The 24,786-nt window shown below is 39.4% G+C and overlaps 1 protein-coding gene across 4 annotated transcripts in view; it reads left to right on the forward strand.

Annotated features, from left to right (window-relative positions):
* Positions 1–24,786, forward strand: part of ARAP2 (ArfGAP with RhoGAP domain, ankyrin repeat and PH domain 2) — a 196,616-nt gene that overhangs the window by 143,780 nt on the left and 28,050 nt on the right. For all 4 annotated transcript variants that reach the window (XM_073342319.1, XM_073342320.1, XM_073342322.1 and 1 more), the window contains exons 25-27: positions 9,665–9,739; positions 10,887–11,004; positions 17,999–18,127. In XM_073342319.1, the coding sequence (XP_073198420.1) occupies positions 9,665–9,739; positions 10,887–11,004; positions 17,999–18,127 (322 nt within the window). The remainder of the gene's footprint in view (positions 1–9,664; positions 9,740–10,886; positions 11,005–17,998; positions 18,128–24,786) is intronic.

Genomic DNA, 24,786 nt, shown 5'->3' on the forward strand with positions numbered 1-24,786 from the left:
CATGCAATGTATGCACCTGACTTTCCAGTACAAAGGGCTAAATATAATACCACCACATGCCTCCTGCTGGCAAGGGACTGAAATTTATATTAAAAAAGAAATACAGCAACATCTGATGTCTATTGCTTTTGAGTGGTGAGGCTATTGAGAGAACACTTTTGCTGGGAGGAATGAAGCCTTGATGCCTAAGATCTAGGCACATAGAAAATTGGAGGAAAGATAATTTTTCTACGTTCCAACTGTGTCATTTCCTGGAGACTAGCACCAAGAAATGCCTGCAATGAACAGTCCCTTTCATAAGATCTCATCCCCATAGGAAGTCATGGGGGAAGTTCCAATGGCTATGGTGCTATTTTTAGTTTCTCCTGGTGTCACTACTGGTACAGCCACTGAAGCTAAGAGTGTAAATGAGAGAAGTGCCTGGGGAGTGAAGATTCCACTGGTATCTCTGTGTTTGGAGTTGGTGGAAAAGGGAAATAGAAGGTGTTGGGCACAGGTGACCAATTTGGGAGCTCTGATAGCTGAGTGCATTCAGCCAAAACTACAGTTCTGGACAGAGAGGAATGCTAGGAATAGGCAGACTGTGATGTTCCATGTTTTTGTGGAAAGATCACCATGGCACTCTCCTTAGGAATTGGTTCTTGTTCTGAAGGCTATTTTCAAAAGGAAAGAGGCTAGAGACTTGCTTTCTCATTTTTAAAATTGAAGTTTAAGCTTCCTGCAATCATTTGGGGTCATTTAAAAAAATCCATTATGATATACCTAATTTTTCTACAGTAAAACCAAAGTGGGACAGACCCTCAAGGCTGATTGACCAGTTTAGGTGTGCACTTCAGTAGTTGCCAGGAAGAAGAGTTGTGAGAAGCCTGAATTATGTTTCTGACTATTTGTTTTCACTTTGCTTGCAACAAATTCTGCTCTATTCATAATCAGACTTCATATGTGATTGTTCCACCCACTACATTTTATAGCCCCTGGCTTGAGTTTCATCAACCTATCAATAGCTGAGTTTAAATTCTTCCAACAAAAAGCACTTCCATTTCAACCTTAACACAAACAAACAAACATATTCAATCAGAAATTTCCAGCTCGCAGCTGAAGAGTGATGATTTGTGGTGTAATGTGATATTTAGACTTTTGAAAGTAGTAGCGACAATGCTTCCATTTAATTATGTATTCAACTGTCAAACTCTCTTCCTTTTTATTTATTTTAAATAATATTTGAGTCACTATTCATATTTGCATGACATTTCATAGTTTCTATGTGTGTATGTATGTGTTGAGACTTTGGGAAATAACTTACAGTAACCTATACAAAAACTAGCTGTTTTTAAAGAAAAGCACTTCTAGAATTGTCATATTCTATTTTTAAATTCAAAGACAGTATTCATTTCCACGGTTTTATATAAAAATAAGGGAAGCTACTGCCTAGAGATTATATTTACTTTAGTCTAAGGAAAAAATGATTTTTTTATGCATTATGCGTTTAAATTAATCTGTCCAGATGTCTTTTTTAAAATATGTTTTTCCTTTAATTACTCCTTTTAATGTAAAAAAGAACTCCAAAAAAGTGTTAATGATGAGTAATAAAAACTGTCAAATCTTCATGAGGCCCCACCTGGAATAAAATGTCTGGCTGTTGATTTTTCTGTAGATATTGTCACATTGCTGTTTTATATTCAGTGTAACTGTAGATGTATCCTGTCTCTCAGGAAATGCATGTCATCTTTCTGCAGTACCATCTCAGAGAATTCCTAATGTACTGTACAGCTCCAACACATCTGTGATTTCATCTTTATTCTATCTAGCTCTGCTTTGAACTGTACTTTGTGCAGCATTCTTACTTGAATGTATTTACTTATCCCAAAGAGAAACTGTTGTGGAATGTAGACTTTGTTCTCAGTTCTAAGTAAAAAAAAATAAAAATCTGCTTTTCAGGAAGTAGTTATTTCAGTTTCCCCTTCCACAAATAAATGGAGAAATGTATCAACAATATCTGTGTTTTGGCAAATCTCACTCTGGAAAGAAATAGATTTCTTTTCATGGATAAGTTCTTACAGTAAATTACTCCTCCTCCTCTTCCCTCTCTTCAGAAAGTACTTTATTATGCAAGTCTGAGCAAGTAGAATTTTGAGTCATTTTATTCACTGCTTATGGGTGAAATGGATGACCAATATAAATTGTTTTATGGCTTTATCATTTAATATAGTGTCCTCGGACTATTGTAGTTTTGAATGGCTTAATGGCATATATTGTACAAAATGCGATTCTTTTCTCAGTGATTTGCAAGCAGTACAGATGATCCTAGCTTAAAGCTGTTGTTGCTGTTTTAGTTCTTCTCTCGATTTCTAGGAAAACAAAGTGTAACATTTCATAGAACTACTTTGGCCATTTGGGGAAATAATATTTGGTATGCAGGTTTTCACTATCCAATGTAAAAAATATTAATAGAGCTGCAGTATGTAATTAAGTCACTGTCAACATTATGTACACAAAACTCTAATGTACTGAGTTTGAGTCACAAAAACAACACCATAGGTTGATTTTCTAAGTAGTAATCACTGAGTGGAAAGTCATTTCATACCAGCCAACAGACCTTAACTCAGGTAGTCATTAACAGCTTGGAAGTGCTTGCTGCAGGGATGGCTGTTTTTGTTAACTTTATAAAAATATAAAGGAAAAAATAATTACCTTTTCAACGGTTGAGAAGATAAAGTTGAACTGCATATTGCCATGGATACAGTGTTCTTTTTACTGTACCAGTCTTAGCTGGTAGAGAGGTTCTTAAACAAAGGTGGGGCTAATAGCCCTATTCTCCAGAACAGTCAAACTCATCACCATAGAAATCTCTTTCAAAAATTTCTCCAATCTCATTTATATTTTCTAAAAATAACTATTCATAGAGGAGAAACTACTTAAAATGTAATACATGGTATATTTATTGTTCATAGTTAATGGACACTGAGCTGCTACAACTTTTTTTATTTTGGTTAAAATTATCATACAAAGTAAGGCCTGATCCTACCCGTGACGGGTCTGGCACCGCAGTGCCCCTTTGTGGCAGGGGTGGATGGGGTGTCAGGGCCTCGCCACTCTTAAGTTCCCACGCCTGTCCCTTTAAGGGCGTCCCAATGTGGCCCAATGGCCGGTTTCCCCGTGCTCACCCCTTGGTTGGGGTAGCGGGCCCTAACGGTCAAAGTCCTTGTGTCGCGCCCCAAGTATCAGGGCAGTGTGGCCCAGCGGCCGAAGTCCATAGCTTTCCCCCTCTCAGGCGGGGAAGCATATCCCAATGGCCGGAGTGGTAGGGGGACCCAGGCCTGCCCTCTCTGCCGGGTCCCGACCCAGGGCTCGCCTATTGGCGGGGTTCCCCCTCGCTCTTAGCTCAGTGGGGATCCACCCACAACACACCGAGCATCAGTGCAGCTTTAATGTTGCTTGTCTCTAAAGTTCCCCTGGGTCACTTCCTACCCTCAACGTCGTGTTCTCCACTCTGAGGGTGGTCCTCCGGTCCATCCCCTCCTGTTGAGACCTCCGTCTGGGATGCCGGGTGTGTCCCGGCTTGGCTGGCCCCTGGATCCTGGAGCCTTGGCTGTCCCTCCTCAGGAGCTGGCCGTGTGCCGCCTCCTCTGGTGGTCAGCCCAGACTGAGCAGCTTTGCAGGCTTTTATACTTAGTCTCCAGTTGGAGCATGCCCAGCAGGGCGTCTGGGACGGCGCTTCCTCTGCCAGGAAGGAAGGGTTAACCCCTGCGGTACCAGTGTGGGGTCACTCTGCCCTGTCACACTACCATATTTATGTGGAAGTTTAACTTCAGCAGAGAAGTACACAGTCTCTAATTTTGTTTCTCACCTGCATGAAGTTGAGCATCGCCACTTGAAAATACTCTGTCCTCTCATTCTTTGTAAAACATAGACTGCAAACACTCACTAATGGCTGATTTTACATTTTATTGCTTTATTTTGAAAGCTTGACTGTGAACATTTTTTTTTAAAGATCAGATTAAAAAGTTCTGAAAATGTGTGTGTCCCAGGAGTTAGTTTGTGTTTGAGTTTGGAGTTGTTCTGAGCAGGAAAATCTTCTAAAATAAAGTAATGTATCCCTGCCCCTTCCTCCTTTACCAGTGCTGTCCTTACGTTTGGTTTTAGTAAGGCAGGAAATAACCTGATACCATGTTAAAATGTCAGGAGTGCTCTTATCTCAGTTTCATTTGAAGTCCCTCTGATATTGTTCCCAAGACTTTGATGGCCATATGTGGCAAATGGGTTGCCAAAATTAATCCATTTTCCCTTCTGAATTAGGATTAGTCTCTGTGGCCAAGCAGCAATTGAGTCCTGTGGAACTTCTGTATGTCAGCAACTGAAAACGGTAATTTTTGCTGGATCAGATGCTTCTAATGTATTACTGTGATGTCTCAGCTTTAAAGTGAACCTTTTTGAAACATGATGTATGTATCCCATGCATATGTAAATACTCTCATGTATTGATGCACTCCTCTGAGAGCTGTTTTGTGCATGCATAGAGGACAAGGTATATAGATTTCATCCTCTCCATGGAGTGTTCTGCCTGCCTAAAGCACAGTGGCTCCAGAAACTTTCTCTAGGGTACTGTGCTTCTATCCTACCTGCTAGATATTCTAAGTGGGATTTTCAAAAGCACTCAGCACTGGCCTAACTACTTCTCACAGTCAACCTGTGGAACTCATTGCCAGAGGATGTTGTGAAAGCCAAAACTATTATAATGGGGTTCAAAAAAGAATTAGATAAATTCATGGAGGATAGGTACTTCCATCAATGGCTATAGCCAAGACTGTCAGGGATGCAACACCATGTTCTGGGTGTCCCTAGCCTGACTGCCAGAAGCTAGGAGAGGATGACAGGGGATCACTCAATGATTGCCTGTTCTGTTCATTCCCTCTGAAGCATCTGGCATTGGCCACTGCCAGAAGACAGGATAATGGGCTAGATGGACCATTGGTCTGATCCAGTAAAGTGGTTATGTTGTATTGAAATTAGTGGGTATTACCATGGACTTCAATGTGAATGCAGTTAGGCCAATACTGAGTGCTTTTAAAAAGCCCAACCTTCCTCTTTGGTATTATGAACGTGACTTGCAGCTGGCTGCCAACTGACACACTACATAAGGGCCACGGTCGTCTAGTCCTTTGAAATTGTGGCTACATCTAAACTTTGGGCTGGGGCACGTGTGATTCTCATCTCATGTAGACACACATGCACTGGCTCTCCTAGAGCTAGCATGCTACAAATCGTAATGTAGCCACGGGAGCAGCAAACAGCAGCATGGATTAGCTGCCCTCCATACGTAACCATGGGTAGAACTCTGCTTCGATACAAAAATACGGAGCCGCATCTGATCTGCATCCACAAGAATCAACTTGTATCCGACTCACGATCTGCACTCTGTCTTTTATCTGCATCCACACCACACCTGCAGCAGCAGCATCTGTGTGCATGCGTGTGTACTGTATATAGGATCTCAAAGGCAGGGGAAGCAGCTGTCTGCAGCTCATAGCCTATGAGGCTGCTTCCCTGCCTTTGACACCTTATACACCCTCTTTCTCCCCTGAACCCTCCCCCCATACAGAGAAAGGGGAGGTGATAGATCAAGCCAGGCAGCAAAATCCCTCATGCTCCTATCACCACTATTTAAGCAGCCAAGCAATTTAGGAAAACTCTCTCAACTTCGTTGCTGTATCAGGTCAGTTGCAGAGGGAGGCTTCTGCAAAGTGAGTCAGTAGCTTATGTTTCCACAGCTATGCTACTATTTGTAGTGCATTAGCTCTGTGAGAACTCATATGTCTATGCAAGCTGGGAATCACACTCCAAGTGTGGGTGTAGCCTGAGTGAGAATCTTATTTCAATTAAGGTCTGAGAGTCAAAACACTGCTCTCTGGAAATATAGTTTCTGTTCCATCGTAATACACATATGTAGGAGATAGAGCAGGGGGAGTAAATAATGCAGGCACTTAAAATGAAACAGAACTTCAAGGGGAGGTAAGAACTATAGAGTTTTCTCTGTGCTGCTGTCAAGGTTCCTTCCCCACTCTGGACTCTAGGGTACAGGTGTGGGGACCTCCATTAAAGACCCCCCCCAAGCTTATTCTTACCAGCTTAGGTTAGAAACTTCCCCACAATACAAACTTTGCCTTGTCCTTGAACTGTATGCTGCCACCACCAAGCGTTTTAAACAAAGAACCGGGAAAGAGACCACTTGGAGACGTCTCCCCCCAAAGTATCCCCCAAGCCCTACGCCCCCTTTCCTGGGGAAGGCTTGATAATAATCCTCACCAATTGGTACAGGTGAACACAGACCCAAACCCTTGGATCTTAAGAACAATGAAAAATCAATCAGGTTCTTAAAAGAAAATGTTAATTAAAGAAAAGGTTAAAGGATCACCTCTGTAAAATCAGGATGGTAAATACCTTACAGGATAATCAGATTCAAAACAGAGAATCCCTCTAGGCAAAACCTTAAGTTACAAAAAGACACACAAACAGGAATATACATTCCCTCCAGCACAGCTTATTTTACCAGCCATTAAACAAAAGAAAATCTAACGCATTTTCTAGCTAGATTACTTACTAACTTAACAGGAGTTGGAAGGCTTGCGTTTCTGATCTGTTCCCGGCAAAAGCATCACACAGACAGACCAACGCTTTTTTGTCTCTCTCCCTCCCTCCCCCCCTCCAGATTTGAAAATATCTTGTCCCCTCATTGGTCATTTTGGGTCAGGTGCCTGTGAGGTTACCTTAGCTTCTTAACCCTTTACAGGTGAAAGGGTTTTGCCTCTGGCCAGGAGGGATTTTATAGCACTGTATACAGAAAGGTGGTTACCCTTCCCTTTATATTTATGACAGCTGCTGATATAGAAAACAGTATGGAAAAGCTAACATGCCCAGATTTCTTTTGCAACCCAAGGAAGGTCTCATGTCTGAAATGTCACTTGTTGATGATCTTGTTTTCCATTACAGTTGGCAGTTCATTAACCACTCTTTGTGTTCTGTCTGCCAAACATTTTGCCAGCTATTTTTAATTTGCAGCACATTTCTTTTATGAACAGTTGTTTACATAAGCCCAGTAGAAATCAAATTTCAACTTCATTCTTTCTTGCAACCCTGTTTCGTAATATCTAAAAAGCAAACTTTAGCAGGAAATAAGATTTTCAGAGTCTCTGCCACTGTAATTAAGAAGCTTTCTTCAAAGTAGCTTCATAACGTTTTTCCTCACAAATACTTCCATTCGTTTTCTATTCTCAGAGGCTAAATTAACTTCAAAGTCACAATTTCTCCATTATGTCAATGTTTGTAGAAATTGAGTGATGCAATGTATTTACTTTTCAGCCTCTGTAAACTAATCAAAATATTTTTTCATAGCTTCCCTTGCTACCTCATTATTCTACTCAATATCCTATTATATACACTATGAAGCTTGAATCTGTTCGCCCTGTTCAGCCTCCTCAGGTTTTAAGCCACATATCTGCATGTAAGTGTGTGTTGTATAGCATGTTTGTGTGTCTGTGTCTCAGAATTGTGACCCAAATTATTGTACTTACCATCACTTGGATGCTAGTCTTGATATTGGATCAAATATGAAAGGTCCAGTTTTTTTCAAATTAACTATTAACCTCCCCCTTTCCCCACACACTTTTCATTCTCTTTCATATTATATCTTCCCTGAACCCCTGCTACTGTATACACAATCACTGAATTTCATTTCTCTAGTGCAACAAATTATGCCCCTTTAAATGGGTATGTCACTATCTTCTTAAGAGCATAGGCTCTGCACATAGCCTCAGTATTTAAATCACTTGATATTTTCTCTTTGGAACAATGAAACGTGTCGTCCACTATGTAATTGGCTTTATGGTTATGAATGAACAAGCCAGATTCCAGTGGAAAATTCTCTATCTGTTCATTTAAAAAAAAAGAAGTTTGGAGTTCTTATATATTCCACTTGGTCATCATTAAATTCTGTTTTCACCTTATTTCCATAATCATCAAGTCCTTAGTAAAGGTCTGAGTTACCAAGAATGTTACAATTTGTATTTCTGGACATATGGATTAATATGTAGTCAACATAAATTCAGGTTGTTTAATCTTATAATAAAAAAAAAATCTACATATTAGCACAATATTTTCCAGACCACTGATCCATGAAACCTAGTGTCCTATTTTCAGTGTTGGCCAATATCTGATGTCTAGATGGGAGTGAAAAAAAATAGCCAACTGCCTGAAGCTGTTCATTGGGAGTGTAAATTTGGAGGGAGGGGTAGTGCGTGGAATCCTTGTTTTATTTCTGATCAAAAGCAGAAGGTTTGATTACACTTAGTGTGCATAACTGCAAATGCTCTTAATGATCATAGTTGGGTTTGGTTTTTTTTAAGATCTTAATTTTATCTTAAAACTTTGAGTTTTGGAACAGTGAATTCCACAAAATGATTACACATTGCATGTAGAAATATTTCCTTTTGTTTTTCTGTACATTTACCTGCCATTATTTTCGCTGAGTGACCTTTTGTCCATTTTGTTAACATGACCACTTACTAAAGTCATCCATATTTCTAAAATATATTCCCATACAAGATAACATAAGTACCATTAAAATAGACTTTTACTTAGCACATTACCATTATCAGGAATTTGCAGTATTCACTAGACTTTCCATTGCAAAACAACACAAGCACTTCAGTTAATGTAACTCCTGAAGGTGATAAATATCCTATTTTTATTGGTGTCCACTGTAAATAGAAATTTTTATTATAGTATTCTTTCATGAAATAATTAACAAAGCAAAAAAGTGTGTGCGCGCAGGGCGGATTGAACTTTAAATGTTGGTTTTAAACTATTTTAGTTAGTGATCAATGATCAATTAATTTCTAATTAATTGTTGCCTTGTTTCATATTAAAGTTTGTCCCTCATTTCCCCCATCACCATCCCCAAATCCAAACAATTATCTTTCTCATATAAAGAGCTATATATTCTCCTTCATCCTGTGAGGGGAAGCAAATGAACGATGAACTAAGTTGAAAGGAAAAAAAGAATCACACAGAAGTGTTATAGCAGCATGTATGCTACGTCTTCTCCAAAGCCCATACAAGTTTTTCTTCAGCAGTAATTTGTGATGTAGACTACGATTTTAGTCATGGGTATTTTTAGTAAAAGTCACGGATAGGTCACTGGCAATAAACAAAAATTCATGGCCCGTGACCTGTCCAATATTTATACTATAAATACCCCTGACTAAATCTTGAGGGGGGATTGCTGATGGGGGAGGGGCCGGAGAGACAGTGGCTGCTCTGGCCGCCCCGGGGAACACTGCCTGGGGCCGCCCAAGCAGCGGTCGTGCGGCTGACCCCGGAGCCAGCTGTGTGGACGGACCTGGGGACAGCCATGCTGACCATTGCAGAAGTCACGGAGGTCTTGGAAAGTCCATGTTTTCTGCGACCTCCATGACAGACACGGGGCCCTATCTATGATTGATCAGATGGAGCAGAATGGCTTCTCCTAGAGCCAGTGCCTGCTGCTTTCTGTAGCTTAGAAAATTGAAGGTTTGTGTATTGATAACTCTATTGCATTGTCCCAATTATGAAAAAAGCTATATAAATTTTAATGCATTTTAATTTTTGTAAATTATGTGTTTTGTTTTAGGTTTCCCAAGCTGGAGATTTGTTAATTGAAGTTTATGTGGAAAGAAAAGAGCCAGACTGTAGTACTATAATCCGGGTTAGTATGTAAAAGTGATATAATTTGTTGATAAACTTTTTTTATTAAGTGAAACAAATTTGTTTTCTTTATATGTAGTTTTAGCATGTCTATTGTTACATTTGTGTCTTTTCCCATCTTTATTTATTTTATTTTTTTACAGTCAAGCTGTGGCTTAATTCAGATCTGTAAGTAGTATTGCTCTTGTGCTTTCAAGGAGAAGGCTATGGCATAATTTTAAAGCAGAGACCTCCACTTTCAATTTTATGGCAGGGTACAGCAGTATTGATCCTCACAACAGCACCACTGTCCTCCTGTAGTAAATGGGAACACTTAACAATTGCCTAGTGATTTCTGCAGTTTATTTAGCAGCACAAGGTCATTTAGAAGGCCTTCCTCCTGATGTCTCTTTCTGCCAGAGGCTGTCTGCCTTGCTTAGGTGCTGAGAAGCCTAACCTCACCGCTCACTATAATTGAGATTTCCAGCCTGGGGTCTAATAGCACTCCTGAAAAGTACTGGCCTCTAAGCAATACTGCTCTAATGTTCAAATGTAAAAGAGAACATTAAATTTCTGCAATAATGAAGGGTGGATATGATTAGAAAAGCAATTTTAGTAAGATACCTATTAACCTTGTTAGAGTTGTCTAGTTCCATTTCATTATCATTTTATGCTGCATGGGACATATCAACCAAAAAACCCTGGATTATAATTTCTTTTTTTTTTTAAAGACCAAAAAATTCTGTATCATTGACTGGGATGGGAGACAGGTGGGGAGGGAGAACTGTACCAAAAAAAAATAGTGTTTCTATAGTAATTGTTACATTTCAGATCACAGCATGCTCATCCTTTCTGTTTCACATGGAACTGAGCTGTAGTGCTTTAATTTTGGGGGAGGAAGGGGTGAAGCTAACAGGAAAGGTTTGACGTTCCAGTTTTTAACTGGATAACTTCCAATCTGATGCAACAAAGTTGATGAAAATGTACTGGCCAGCAATTTGAGAAATAATTGTTGGATTCACAAACTTGGAATTTCTGTGATTGTGCTTAAGAAGAAAAAGTTGAACTGTTTTTCCATCACAAAAGTATAAACTGTCTGCACAAGTCAGAAGCCTTTAGTACTTCCGAAACTATTTATTAAATTCTAAAGAGCACAATCTGTATCACAGGTATCGCCTTTGACAGAGGCAGAAGAATTAACTAATGATGTATTAGGAATAAAAAACATCGCTCCCAACAAGGATGAGATCTGGGCTGCTTTTGAAGTGATTGAAAATGGAGAGCTAGGTTTGTGACTTTTTTTCAAAAATATTTGTGTTTTCTCTTACCACATTATTACTGGTTTCTTTTGGAAAGTTAACCAAATCAAAACTCCATAGCTTTCCTTCGAGTGATGGTCCCTGCATGTATTCCACACATGGGTGCGCATGTGCTCCAGGCACCTCAGTCTGAAAGTTTTCCTTAGCAGTGTCCCCTTGTCCTCAGAGATGAGGGTATAATACTTCAGGAATGTCAATGCCTCTCCAGTTCCATGTTACTGCCGTATGGCCTTAGTCAGAACCACTGTTCCTTCACGCTCTTAGCTTTTGCTATGACAGTGACTTCTGTCCATTTGTGTATAGTTATAGATGTAGATAGTAGTTCCTTTTACACATCGCTGAAACTATTTGTAAACATGGCCAAGCCCTCTGCTCCCAATGAATCTCCAAATAGGTCTCCAGGTGCATCTGCAAATGCTACACACAATCCAATGTGGCACCACCTGATGGAGTCACAGTGCACTCTATAAGAGCACAAGCAGCCAGATCAGCCTGCCTCGCAGAGGTTCCATGTCAAGACGTCTGTTGTGCAGCCTGGTGCTCTGTCTCCACATTCACATCGACCAAACTATTGCTGCCGATTCCGCTGTAGGACACGCCATACTGGAGATTGCACTTCCTTTCACATCCCCACACCCACCTCCTTGCTGATCACTACTCACTGGTCACCCACATATGGAATACATATAGGGACCATCACTCGAAGAAGAAGAAGAAGAGGAGGAGGTTTACTTAGCTGTAACTGGAGGTTCTATGAGATGTATGGTCCCTATTTGTAGTCCAATACCCACCCTTCATCCCCTCTGCTGTGGACTGGACTACTCAGTGGTAAGAAGGACACTGGAGAGGCATTGACCTGTATGACCTAGTTTTTGCACTTGGCTGTGAGCACAAGAGGAAGCACGATGCACGTGTGGGTCAATGGACACTGCTAAGGAAAACTTCTGGAATCAGGAGCATGGCACAAATATGCATCCATGTGTGGAATACAAATAAGGACCACACATCTCAAAGAACCTCTAGTTCCAGGTAAGTAAACCTCCTCTTCTAATAGAAACCTAAAACAAAAAGTCAAAAGAAAAAGCCTATAAATATAATAAGGCCCATTCTTTGGGCATGAGAATTTCAAAATGTTCCTTTCTTCCAGTTTGCTTCATTAAAAGCTGATTTAATAAGTTGGCTTGAATGCTCATAAATATGTGGTTGAAAAATGTTGTTGGTTCTTGGTAAACTTATGGCCCATAGTTCCAGAAAAAAATAACAATAGACTCCTATAATAATGTTTCAAACACAAAATGTACTCGGAATGGAAGATCAGCATTTGGTTCATAAGTAATACTGACTTTTTGGAGAAGATGCTCGAAGAAAGTGTGCAGTTCTTTAGAGAGAATGCACTCTTATTAATTTATTTCAGTCAATTTACTTTTAAAAAGCTAGAAAAAAACACAAGCAAAGGTGGTATCATTTTACATTTATCACACTGAGCTGTAAGATACATAATGAGGTCTTGGAACACTGCTGTAAACATCACTGTAAAGCTGACAACACCAAAGACCAAAAGGTCACGATATAGTTCATAAGTTATAAGGAGAAATAAAATAAGTGCTGTAAGTACTGAATCTTTTCTACTAATCCAACACTTGGAGTGCAGTTTTAATGCTGGAATTCATGGTTAAAGAGACAGAGGTTATTAAAATGAAGGTACATTCTGTTATAAATTTAAACATAGTAAGAGAAGGACGGCAGCTATGCCATCACTGACATAATATTGCTAATATTTTGTATCTTGTCACCCACTAATTAACCACAGGGGCCATTTTGAAAGATATACATAGTTTTAGGGAAAAAGCATGTATAGTGTGTATATAGTAAGGTTTATTGAGATTTCACATTACATTTGCCTTTGTGTGGTATAGAATAATGTGGTACATATATAGTCGGGTATTCTTCCTTGCACAGCGTGAAGTAATTTGTTTCTATAACATGGGTCATTCTTTATTAAATTTAAAAACAATAAATTAAATCAGAGGAAAGTTGTGAAAACCGGGCCTGTCAAATTCCCTGGATTGCCATGGATAATCCCAAAATGCCTGATCTGGAACATAATTTTGAAAATCCCTTAACCAGTGGTTCTCAGTGGTTCTCAATCAGGGGTCCGAGGCCCCCTGGGGGGCCGTGATCAGGTTTCAGGGGGGCCAGCATTAGACTCATTGGGACTCAGGACAGGAAGCTCTGCCACATGGGGTTGAAACCCAGGCCCTGAGCCCCGCCACCTGAGACTGAAGCCGAAGCCTGAGCAATGTAGCTTTGCTGGGGCTCCTGTGGCATGAGGCCTTGCTTGCTCCCCCCTAATGCCAGCCCTGGCTTTTATATGCAGAAAACCCGTTATTGTGACACAGGTGGGCCGTGAGTTTTTATAGCATGCGACGGGGCTCGGAAAGAAAAAGGTTGAGAACTCCTGCCTTAAAGAATTACCAGTCTTGCTGCCATACTTAGTGCTGGCCTAGCAGTATCAGCAGACAGGATAGGACTGAATCACCACTTTTAGTGTCCAAACTCTCCTGAACATCTTAGAAGGCATGAGCATTGGTTGGCTCCAAAGTGGTTGTGATGGCATCAAAGACTCTTACCTGTAATGCAGCCAGAGGGATCACAAAACTTGGGGCATTTTATTGACTTACCTATTTTGACGGACTGTAATGACGAATACAAACAGATTATTTATTATTTAGATAGTACCTGAAATGTACTCATTTGCCGAAGTACTGAAATGAAGTGCTTTGGCAAATGAGGATTTAAGGGGATATGAAAGAAGTGGGTGGGGGTAGTTGAAAGAGATAAAAGCAAAGACGCGGGTAAGCTAGGTTGTAAAGTATTTTGGATGCAATGAGAAGAATAGCGTTGGCCTGAAAGGTTGACTGAACTAGTGACATTGGAGGAGGTGTAAAACCAAGTTTAGGGGGAGACCCTACAAGCCCTGTGTATGATAGGGGTCTGATGGAAGCCAATAAAAGCCAGATATTCAGAAAGTTCAGGGAGCTAACAATAAATAGGGGGCAAAATAACTAAACACAGAAGACCTGCTTCAGTGTCTCGGTGCAATCAGCAGAAGCCTGTATGTTTCTATTATTTGAAAGTCTGCCTGAGGGACCTACTGGTACAAGCAGCCTGTAATCCCTACTCCTCAGAATTGAGGGGGGACCTGCGCAACACAGGAAGTGGGTAATTGTTGGAGGTGGGGGATGAGATTAGTAAACCCAGGAGAGGCACTTGCTCAGCGGAGATTCTGTGGAGTCCTGGCTAAATTTAAAAGCAGCTCTTCCCAAGGTTGAAACTAAAAACAAAGACGAATGGAGAAAAGTTATCATGTAAGAAATACTGCCCCTTGTATAGTAAATACAAACATTGTTTTTTTAAAGATGAGCAAAGAGAGAAGGAAAGGGAAAGGAGATCAGAAGGGAAGTGTCACATTTCTTTTGGCTTTAATATAATTTCAGATTAAAGAAAATTAAGGTGCCCAGAAAATTAATATGAGACTTTTCCATTGAGACTTGAAAACAAGGGCAACTTCATATTCATTTATGTGCTACAGAGTACTGCAGTCTTCAGAAGAGGCAAATTTGATATATTGACCATGCAAACTAACATAAAATTGTATGGCATGTGCCAGGAGATACCAGAGAAGTAATGCCAAAATACCTTGATTCTAGATAGATGCAGACATAAACATCCAATCCAAACTAAACATAAGAACATGTACTGAAAAAATAACAATGGGTGTAGAGGGGTGCTTCAGATCAAGGTTGGATGCCTTTCTCACAGATATACTTTAGCTAAACACAGGTCATTTGGCTGAATACAGTGGTAACTGGGTGAAATGTAAAAGCCTATGAGACACAGGAGGTCATATCTAATTATTGCTTCTGGCCTTAAACTCATGAAAGCTAGTCTGCCACAAATTTAACTATGGCCTACTCCTGATATAGGAGTAGGTGGGTATTCAGTGCCTCTCAGGATCAATCCTTGTTTTAGGGAGTTCACAACACAGCTCCAGATAAGGCCTGACCCAACTTCCATTAAAATTAATGGAAAGATTCCCATTGACTCCCATAATGACCTCAAAGGCTCAGATCTCATGGTCTTTACTTCTCTAATTCTTTGCCTGAAATATATATAAAAATTAATTGGGCTAATATATATAATACTATAGCTAAGACACGCTTTACTCCTGGATCCAAACTGGGGAGATAAAAGCCACCAAATATATTTTGTCTCCTTCAAGTTGCCATTGTTCATGTTATTATTTAATAAATTTGTCTGACATGCTGTGGACTATGCAGTCCCTGTCCCAATGAGCTTCGTCTAAAAGACACAAATAAGAGAAGAGACTGGAGATAAGATTTGTTTGTTTTGCTTCAAATCATGCTGATGACCACACTGATCTCAGACACATCAGTACAGAAGATAAACTGTTTTTAACATGTATCATTGTACTTGTCTATTGGCACCTGTCCAGGACATTGGGAGATTCAGTTCATTACAGTCTACTCTGCAGTCTCTGGGGAGCTGCACTTTTTTGTGTATTGTCACACAATTTCTTGGGCACCATGCTGGAAATGAACCCTCACAAGCCAAGAAAATTAACATCTTGTATTATCTGAAATGTAATTTCCTTCTCATAATTGCTATTTCAGACTAAAATAACTTGTTCTGGATGTTTACCAGCAAATGCATAATGACCTTAGTAACAGGGTAATTGAAGTATATGTTGATCATTTGATGTTAGAAATACTGAAATTACAATATTAAAAACCAACTAAATTATTTATTTACAGATAGAACAGTTGAAATAATTGGTAAAATTATCTGGCCCTTTGCAGAGAACTCGTAGTACCATATGCTATTATCAAATAGGATCTATGTTATTTTTTAGTAATATTTGTGAGATGGGTAGCTTGTAAAGGAGGTATGTTGTCAACAAAATAGCTAATGCATTTTAGCATGATGATTTATGTACCATATAATACATTATGTCAGAAGGTCTCAAATGTAGCTATAAATAAAAGAGTAGGTGTTTACTTTAGGAGCATTTATATTCTAGGAAAATGTGGTGATGTGCCAGGTTCATCCTGCCTTTTTGTTTTTGTTTTTATTTTTTAAGTTTTGCTTTAGGGTGGATTTTAACTCTTCTACAAATGCAATTAGTTGGTTTAATGTTATTACATTTAAAGCACCACCCCACTTTTAAATCTCTTCCTTTTTAGCGAGGAAAGTGGAGTTACTTCAATAAAAATTCCTGTACAGGCACAGTTTTAAAGGGGCTATTGAATTACTGACCATAGAAGACTATTGCTCATCGCCCTATAATCATCGTTTCTGAACAATTACAAAAAATATTAATAACTGGGTTAATATGCCTGTAAGTAAGTCCTTTCTTATGCAGAGCTAAGTTATGCTTTCCACGGCACTGTGCTAGTGAATAAAGGAGATGCCATCATACCTCTCTCCCAGGGCACCATTGTGCAAGAAAAAAGGTTCTACTAGTGCAGTTTGCAGTCCTGACCAACCCCAAGGGGGTTACTGCAATGATGTGTCCATATGCATGTCTGGCTGCCTGTGCTTGCATAGAACACTACTGTTCTTTTTTTCAAAGGAGTAGCAAGACCTTCTAGGTGCCATGCTTCTCGCCTCTGCCTCCTAGACGGCGAGGCTTTTGGAGATACAGGGCTGGACTTTCTGGCCCCAATTGTGCGTGCTGCTGAGCACCTGAGTTTCAAAAGAGTTCAGTGCCCAATGTGCGCCCAACCAATTCTTCTGAAAATCCGACCGCTTTTTTTGGTGCCTTAATGGGAGCTGAGCACTTTTTTGAAAATCTGGTTTCAGTTGTGGGCACTGAGCTCTTCAAAATTCTGGCCTTAATGACTCCTGAACAGGTTGTTTAAAGGGTGCCATGTTGTTCTATCCCAGCACAGCTCAGCCTACTTGAGCCTACATTCCACTGAGTCACATTATATTTATTTGTTTAAACTGTCGTGACCATGCAAATGGAAAGCTTGCTGTAATTAGTTTATATAAAGTAGGGTAACATTATACGTTCAGATTAATATTACATTTAAGATGTGTTACTGGGGGAAATGAACAAATGTTTATGATCAAACATTTCTCAGTGCTTCTCAGTGTAAAAATATTTTCCAAAAGATTCCTAAGTCTTCTAGGCATTTTATTAAAAAATTACCTAGATTGTTTAGACACCCATGATCATGTAAACCTATCCATGCTATGGGCCGGATTTCCTGGTTTGATAAACCAGCACTGCATAACTGTTCTGCAAATAAAACAGAGTGGGGCCAAGAATTTGGCACAAAAACTGTTTGTGTCCTTTTTAATGGGTAATTTAATTTATGACAATAAATTACTGCAGATTGTGATGATGGGAAAGAGGGAATTATTTGCCATAACTGAAATTTTATATTTATGGTTTAGATTGCAAACTTTTGGGGGCAGGGAATGTCACTTTCTACAGTGCCTCGCACAATGGGGCCCAACTTGGCTAGCATCGTAGGTGCTGCCATAATATAAATGTTAAATTATGTTTAAATCTAACTTTTGCATAAGATAGTATGTAGTACAGTCACGTATTTTATGTCCTTCCAGAAGCGACCATTAAGAGTTAAATATAATGAGTTCTTTTAAACACTTTGCTGATGTTCAACTAGGTAGGTAGGCATTGCTTGAAATTCAAATTTATTTGGAACATAGCAGCAAAAGTGTTGGGGTAGAGGATCAACAGTTAAATGCTTAATTGTAGCATTCACTTGAATAACAGAAGAGGTAAGGTTCCATGTTTTAAAGAGATCCACATTAATACCTAGACTTATATAACCTACTAGGATCTGTGGTTTTGTTTTTGTTGTTCCTTGTCTGTTATGTTTTCTTTTTTATACACTTTTGACATTTTTCAGAGCGCCCTCTACACTACACAGAGAACGTGTTGGAACAAGTTCTTCATTGGAGTTCATTACCTGAGCCTGGCTCTGCGTATCTTGTAATAAAGAAGTTTCTAACAACAGATACAGTAAAACTCTACAATGGTACGTACAATTATCTTTTGAAAAATTTGAAGTTTTGTGTTAAAGTACTACCGTGGCGTAAACTTGCTAACTGTTTCAGTGATCGTTCTGTGTGTGCAAAGTACCATTGAAATATCTGAGAGTCTCAGGTACTACACAATATAAAAATGAGAACTCTACCAACAGTTCCACTGAATTTCTCTAAACAAGTGGGTTTATGTGTGTTCTTGTTTTCCCCAAGTTATAAAATCCACTGTTCGAGTATATGAAAACATCCAAGGAAAACTCTGTGGCAGCAGTTCAGAAACTGTGGTCTGTATACCACTGTTGGCACACAGAGCTCTGCTAGTTAGTTCATGTGTTGCTTGCTGATAATTGTAGTGCAGTTAAGGTCTATCCAGATTTTTCACAGCCTAGTCAAGGTCTAACTAGATTTTTCTACTGGTATTTTTGACCAATAAAAACAACATAGCGCCTCTCTACCTTGGGTAGTGTACTTTTGGTGTAAAATCATTGACTATGTATCCTGATTACACCAAAATGGAGCAAACATAGGACAACAGAACCAAACTGCAAAAGGGAGTCACAGGTAGCAAGAGAAAATCAGGTGTGACATCCAGGGAGTAAACATAGACCAGATGTAAAATGAGGAGATGTGATCTAGCATTTGCAGCCACAACCATCTCATGTGTCAAGTTATGTTTTTACTATAGTTGTTTCAGGGAAAATGGGGGATTGGAAGGTGGATTCATGAGAGGAGTCTCTATGTTGCATGTTTTACAGTTAAAAAAAAGATTGAAAACCAGTACGTTATCGATTCAAGTTGTGTGAGAGTAGTGTTTGTGGCAATCAAACCGAGTGCGGATTTTTTTCTGATAGACTTGATGAAATATTAAAACTACCTATGAACATATCCATGTAAATATTCTTTTTTTTCCTGTCACTTCCAGTTACACAAATATGTTAATCTTTCATCTGTCTGTCTCAATGGTGGAGATTCCTTCCAAAAAGAATCAAGGATGACAAGAAAAGGTCATATGCATATTGTCCTGAAGGTGGCAAACTTTTCTTGTCCTCCTTGGTTCCTCTTTGGAAGGAGGCTCCACCACTAAGAACACATTGTCCACTACTTTAGCTAGTTTTATTCTTCAGTTCCACCATCCATGAGAGTAGTAATTTATATAGGAGTGGTGAATGGAGAAGTAGTAGTTAGCTGGGCCTAGCCTGTTGAGAGTTTAGAATATCAAGACAAAGACCTTTATCCCCAGTTGGTGTTTCACTGGTGTAGCCAGTGAAGTGAATGAAGCATGAGGAGAAGGTGCTTTCATCTGCCTTTGTTGGTCATCAGGTGAACCACTGTGTTCTTTATCAAATGGAGTTTCTTCAGTGTCTGAGGGTTCATTTCCAAATATAGGTCATTGCAATATTTTAACCTGGAGGTCTGCAATTTGCACTTACTTCAGAAGAACTATCCTTACTTTTTATTTATTTTGACACCTTTTTTTGTGTACTACTGTAACACCAACAAACCCTAGTCGTCGGTGGGCAGGATCGAACCTGGGACTTCTGGAGCTAAATGCATGAGCCTTTACTGCATAAGCAAAAAGCCCTGTGGTTGTTAGCTAAGGCTGTAGCAGACTCATTAATCTCTAACTGGTCTCGGTGCCACTACATGGGACAGAGCACTGCACCCAGGAGGTGTGTGGGTTACGTGACTCCTCTTTGCTCGTCTCTGTATACTCAATTGGAATGGATCTCCATTATCTGATAGGGTAGTTTGCCTCAGAGCTATGCATTTTGACTTGGGCCAGATACATTGGTTTTGTGGCTACAATGCTCATTGGTTCAGGTCTTCATTTCATTTTAATGCTGCATATTGATTTAATGTTTAGATGCTTACAGGCAAGCACCTTATAAATTAATTGGGGCTATCCAAAGTAGTTTAGATGTTAAAGTAATAGAAGTGTATTTAAGAAACAGATTTGGTAAATGCTTTTGCTTGAGTTGGATTCAGAATATTTCTGACATGGTGCTGATTGTAGTCTTAATCATGGCAATATTATCACAGCTAAATAATCTCTTGCATTACTGCTGGATCTGTTCTTCAATTTAGGATTGCCATTTTAAGAAGCTTTTCCATGGTGAATACATTTTAGTGACTAAAGCCCTGAAGTTTTTTTCTTTTCTTTTTTTTTCTCTCCTTAATTGTCTTGCAGCAACCAAGTTGTAAATACTACTTATGTGGGGTGTACTTGCCGATAGATTTGGGGTAGTTAGATATTCAGTTTACTTTGTCTCTGTCTGAGCAAATGTCTTCCAAATCAATCACAATGACTACCAACTCCAGCATTACTGCTCCATTCATTACATCCAATACACCTTAACACTGGGATTTAAAAAGGAAATTTATGAAAGTAAATCAAACGTGATTTAACGTCAATTTGTTACCAGCACAACTGACATCATTTTAGAAATGCTCACTTTTTGCTGTTCATCGTAAAAACTGAAAAATGCTAAGGAATATTTCTATGGATTTCTTGTCTTGTCAAAATAATGAAGCGGAGTCAATGATGCAAGCAAAATCGACTGTAACTAGGTTTTATTGTAATAAAAGTAAAGAAGTTAAGCACTAGGATGTTAAAAAATAAACACTGTGTTAAAGAAGTTTCATTTTGCAAGGGTTTTAATAAGTCTCATTGTAATTCTTAATTTTTACCAGAAACATTAGCAATAGAAGTAGTAGAGAGAAGCTAACATTTCTCTTTAAATGTGTAAATATTAACTGCCATAAAACAAATAATAATTACAATATTGGCAAATAAAAATATATACTTTTAATTAACAATTTGAAGGGGTTTAAACCTTCTTAAATGTGGAATGTGTTGATGTTTATCCACTGTAGCCATTTACACACACAACACTTCTGTTTCTAATCTTATGTGTAAATCCATGTATACATACGGTAAATTACAAAAACAAATGTTGGGAGCCCAGGTACTATCCTTTTGCTGATGGTTCTGATTTCATCCCCCCAATGTCGCTTTGCAGGGAAGGGAGGAATATTTGATTAGACCAGCAAGGGAAAGCCACCCTGTGGAATCCTGAGAGGAGTGCAGAAGGGAGGGGCTGGCTTGGCTTCTCTGAGCCCTTTCTACCCAGAATGTGCAGGGAGATTGTTTCTGAGCAGGGAAGCAGGAGATAACTGGTAGGATCCCATTAGCCTGGAGGAGGAAGGAGAGACCTTATGTCTTTGCACATTAAGGTACCATTCATGTTTACTTTTATTCATGGTTATGGATTAGATCCTAGCAGTTATGCTAAAGGGTGGGGGGCAACCCTATTTGTTGTTTGGCATGAGGGCATTTATTTGGACTGGGCCCCAAAAATGCCAGGTATTTTCAGTGGGCATATATCTTCTGTCCCCCCTCTCCCTTCTTCCTCTCTGCTTACAGTTAATAAAGTTGAAGCCTTCACTTTAACATTATTAATCTGTTTCATTTTCTGGTGTGTCCTGATCAAGCACCCAGTGTTTCATCTTCATCTGGCTCAAATTTCAAGCACTTTGTACTCAAGGAGGGATTCCATTTTTTTTATTTGGAGTTTCTGTACTGTGTGACATATTTTTGGCATTTGTAACAGTGACGTTCCTAACATAGCTCAGACCTTCTAATTGGCTCTGTTAATTGCCCTTAATGCTGTAGCTTGGCCAAACTTCATTTCCATTTCTTTGGCAATTGGTTATAACTGGTCTGATGAAACTTTGATTTACCATCAGCACTAAATGATATAGACATGGGAGTATAAATAATGTTTCTGAAATTATGAGAACTTAAGACAATTCAGTTCCCTTTAAAAAGCCAACAAAAATAGCATACTTATACATCTTCAAAGAGTTTCCCTAACGTGAGGGTGAATCAAAGCAGAGAGGGTTCCCCACTTCTTCTAACAAAGGGTATAGTAATGAAACCTACACTTACAAATTGAAAATTGGTTGGGACTAAAAATAAAGAGGAGGGTGGAAAGCAGCATATAGAGAAATCATGTGAGTGGCCTCTTCACACCTAGGCACCATGAAACAGAGGAACGTATACAGCCACTGGTTCTGTAGAACAAAAATGGAATGGAGAGTGGGCTTAGTATCTTTCCCCAAATAACAAGCCAGGGGAATTTTAGTTATTAACTGAGACAAATCCTTTGGGAGCAGAACTCAGAATTTGGATCCATTGTGCAAAGTTACCACCAAGAAAAAATATACAAAGGGCGTGTCACATTCTGGAGCACAATCCAGACCAGTGAGAGGTTGTCACCTCTGTAACCTTGAGTGCCTCATGAAGCTGGGTCTCTCATAAACAGCCTACCAGCATGCAAGTCACACCCTGAGTGTCTGTATAGTGGCAGCCCTTGTCCAGTAGTTCTGACCCCAGCAGCTTGCCAGCAACACACCAGTCACACTGAGGCTTCCAGAATCCTTGGTTACTATTAACAGATTGACCCAACACACTCCCCGTCCCAAATTTTCCCAAAAAACGTGTGTTCTGCAAAGTCCAGCCCTCTCCTGGACAGTTCAGTTATGAAGATCCCATGCCCGCATAAGCAATCAATATTCAGCAGTTTGTTAATTTAACTGCAGTAACCAAACAGTTCATTTTAAACACTGCACTGGATTGGTTAACATTAAAAATCAAATGTTTATTAACAAACCAAGGTAGGATTTTAAGTGAATTCAAGTATAAGATAAAGTTAGAAATGGTTACAAGCAAATGAAAGTGGAAACACGCATCTAAAAGTCTAAAACTTAATCTAGCAAGGCATCATTTAAATTGGCCTTTCTCAGCTACAGTCTTCCCACAAGATAGTGACTGATCCTTTCCTTGGTCAGAATCTCTCCCAGAGGGCCAGAGGTGCTGACGCTTTCGTTGTCTTAGGTGAAAGAGAGAACTTGGATTTTCTGCTCCTTTCTTTTATATTCCAGTGAACCTTTGAAGTGGATTCTTCTGAGGGTTACTCCTCAAAGCACAGTTTTTCCAAAAAGTGAGGAAGGTGACATGGAATCTGCTGATGAAGGGGGCTCCATGATCTTCCTTTCCCCACTTGTGTTTGCTAAAATATAAATTGTTCTGTTTTCTGCCATCTCCTCCCCCGCGTGTCTCAAGAATCCTGTTTACCACTTCTGTGTAAATTGAGGTAAACACAGTCCTTTGTTTAGGATGGGACTGTTTAACAGCTTTTGCCTAGGAAGGGCAGTCTGCTTTTGAACATGTGCTAATAACTTTACATATTTTCTCTCTCTCTCTCTCTCTCTCTCTCTCTCTCTCTCTCTTTATATATTGTGACAAAGCTCTGTCCTTGTCTTCGTGGGTCCCGCGTTTCCTGGCGGATTTCGCTAGCCTCAGAGGCTCACTGTGACCCTCCACGTAGCCCTTCTTTCTCTAGATGCAAGGGTCACAGCCTACTGAGCCATTTTCATCATAAGCCAGCCAGGGAGGTGAGGAGGAGCAACCTTCCCTCGCACAGTCTCTGTCTCCCAGTCTCAGTGATTAATCGGGGTAGGGAGTGAGGAGCCCTACCTTTGGTCATGAGTTTGGCAACTTTTTTTTAACAGAAAGAAGCAAATATCTGTATAATGTCCTCAGATTTTGATACATGGAACTCACCAGAGATTAATTATGAATATATACTAATGTCCTTGGTGACCATTAGTTTTTCCTTTTCTGTTAGCATGTGTATTAAATTTAGACAACAGAAGGATGAGGTCTGTAACAAGAGACGATCCAGGGCTTTCAGGTAGCAAGGAGGAAAACCAAGTGTGTGCTGTAAGTATTTTTTTTTTTATGAGATCATCAGTAAGGCTCACTTGTATTTCATAAATCTTTATTTCTTCTAAAATGAGAATTTCCCATATTAAAATTTCTTCTGTCAGAAGCGTATGAGTTAATGGACCGATATATAAAGTCCTTGAGAGTTTTCAAATAAAGTATTGGGCCATTTAAGTGGGAAATATTGATCTCCAAGAATAGAGTCTATTATTCCAAATGGGGTAGGGGTTTTTTTGGAACACAGGCTTTAAAAACATAAGTGAATTGAGATTTCATGGTCTCCTATTTGATGAAAAGTTTTTTATCTGTAAAATTAATGAGATTAAGATGAAAACTGAAATTATTTTAGGTTTAATTTCAGCATCAGACACCCAGTTAGTGGCAGCCAAAGAATATAGAAAATAGTCAGTTCAAGGATAAATTTTGTGGTACAGAATTGAAGCAATTTCCCGTAAGAGTTGGATAAAAAGCTCTATATCAGTTGATAGAACTGAAAGAGACATTTTGACGGGTTTGTTATGGTGAGAGGGTTACTGATTTTAGAACAAGTGGTTTTATTAGTTTAAAGACTAACTTCAGAGTAAAGCAATAATCTTGATTATTATCATTTATTGTTTGTATTACTTTTGCACCTAGGAGCTCTAGTCATGGACTAGGATGCCATTGTGTTAGACGCTGTACAAACACAGAACAGAAAGATCGCCCCTGCCCCAAGGAGCTTACAATCTAAGTATAAGACAAGCGATAATAAGTGGATACAGGCAGGAAAGGAGTACAATATTGTCGTATTGTTTCCTTGAATTGGTGATAGGCAGCGGTCACAGCAGACTAGCGACCTAATATCTATTTATTTTTTGCGGTTAA

The sequence above is a fragment of the Lepidochelys kempii genome, chromosome 4, assembly GCF_965140265.1.
Source record: "Lepidochelys kempii isolate rLepKem1 chromosome 4, rLepKem1.hap2, whole genome shotgun sequence".
NCBI lineage: Eukaryota > Metazoa > Chordata > Testudines > Cheloniidae > Lepidochelys > Lepidochelys kempii.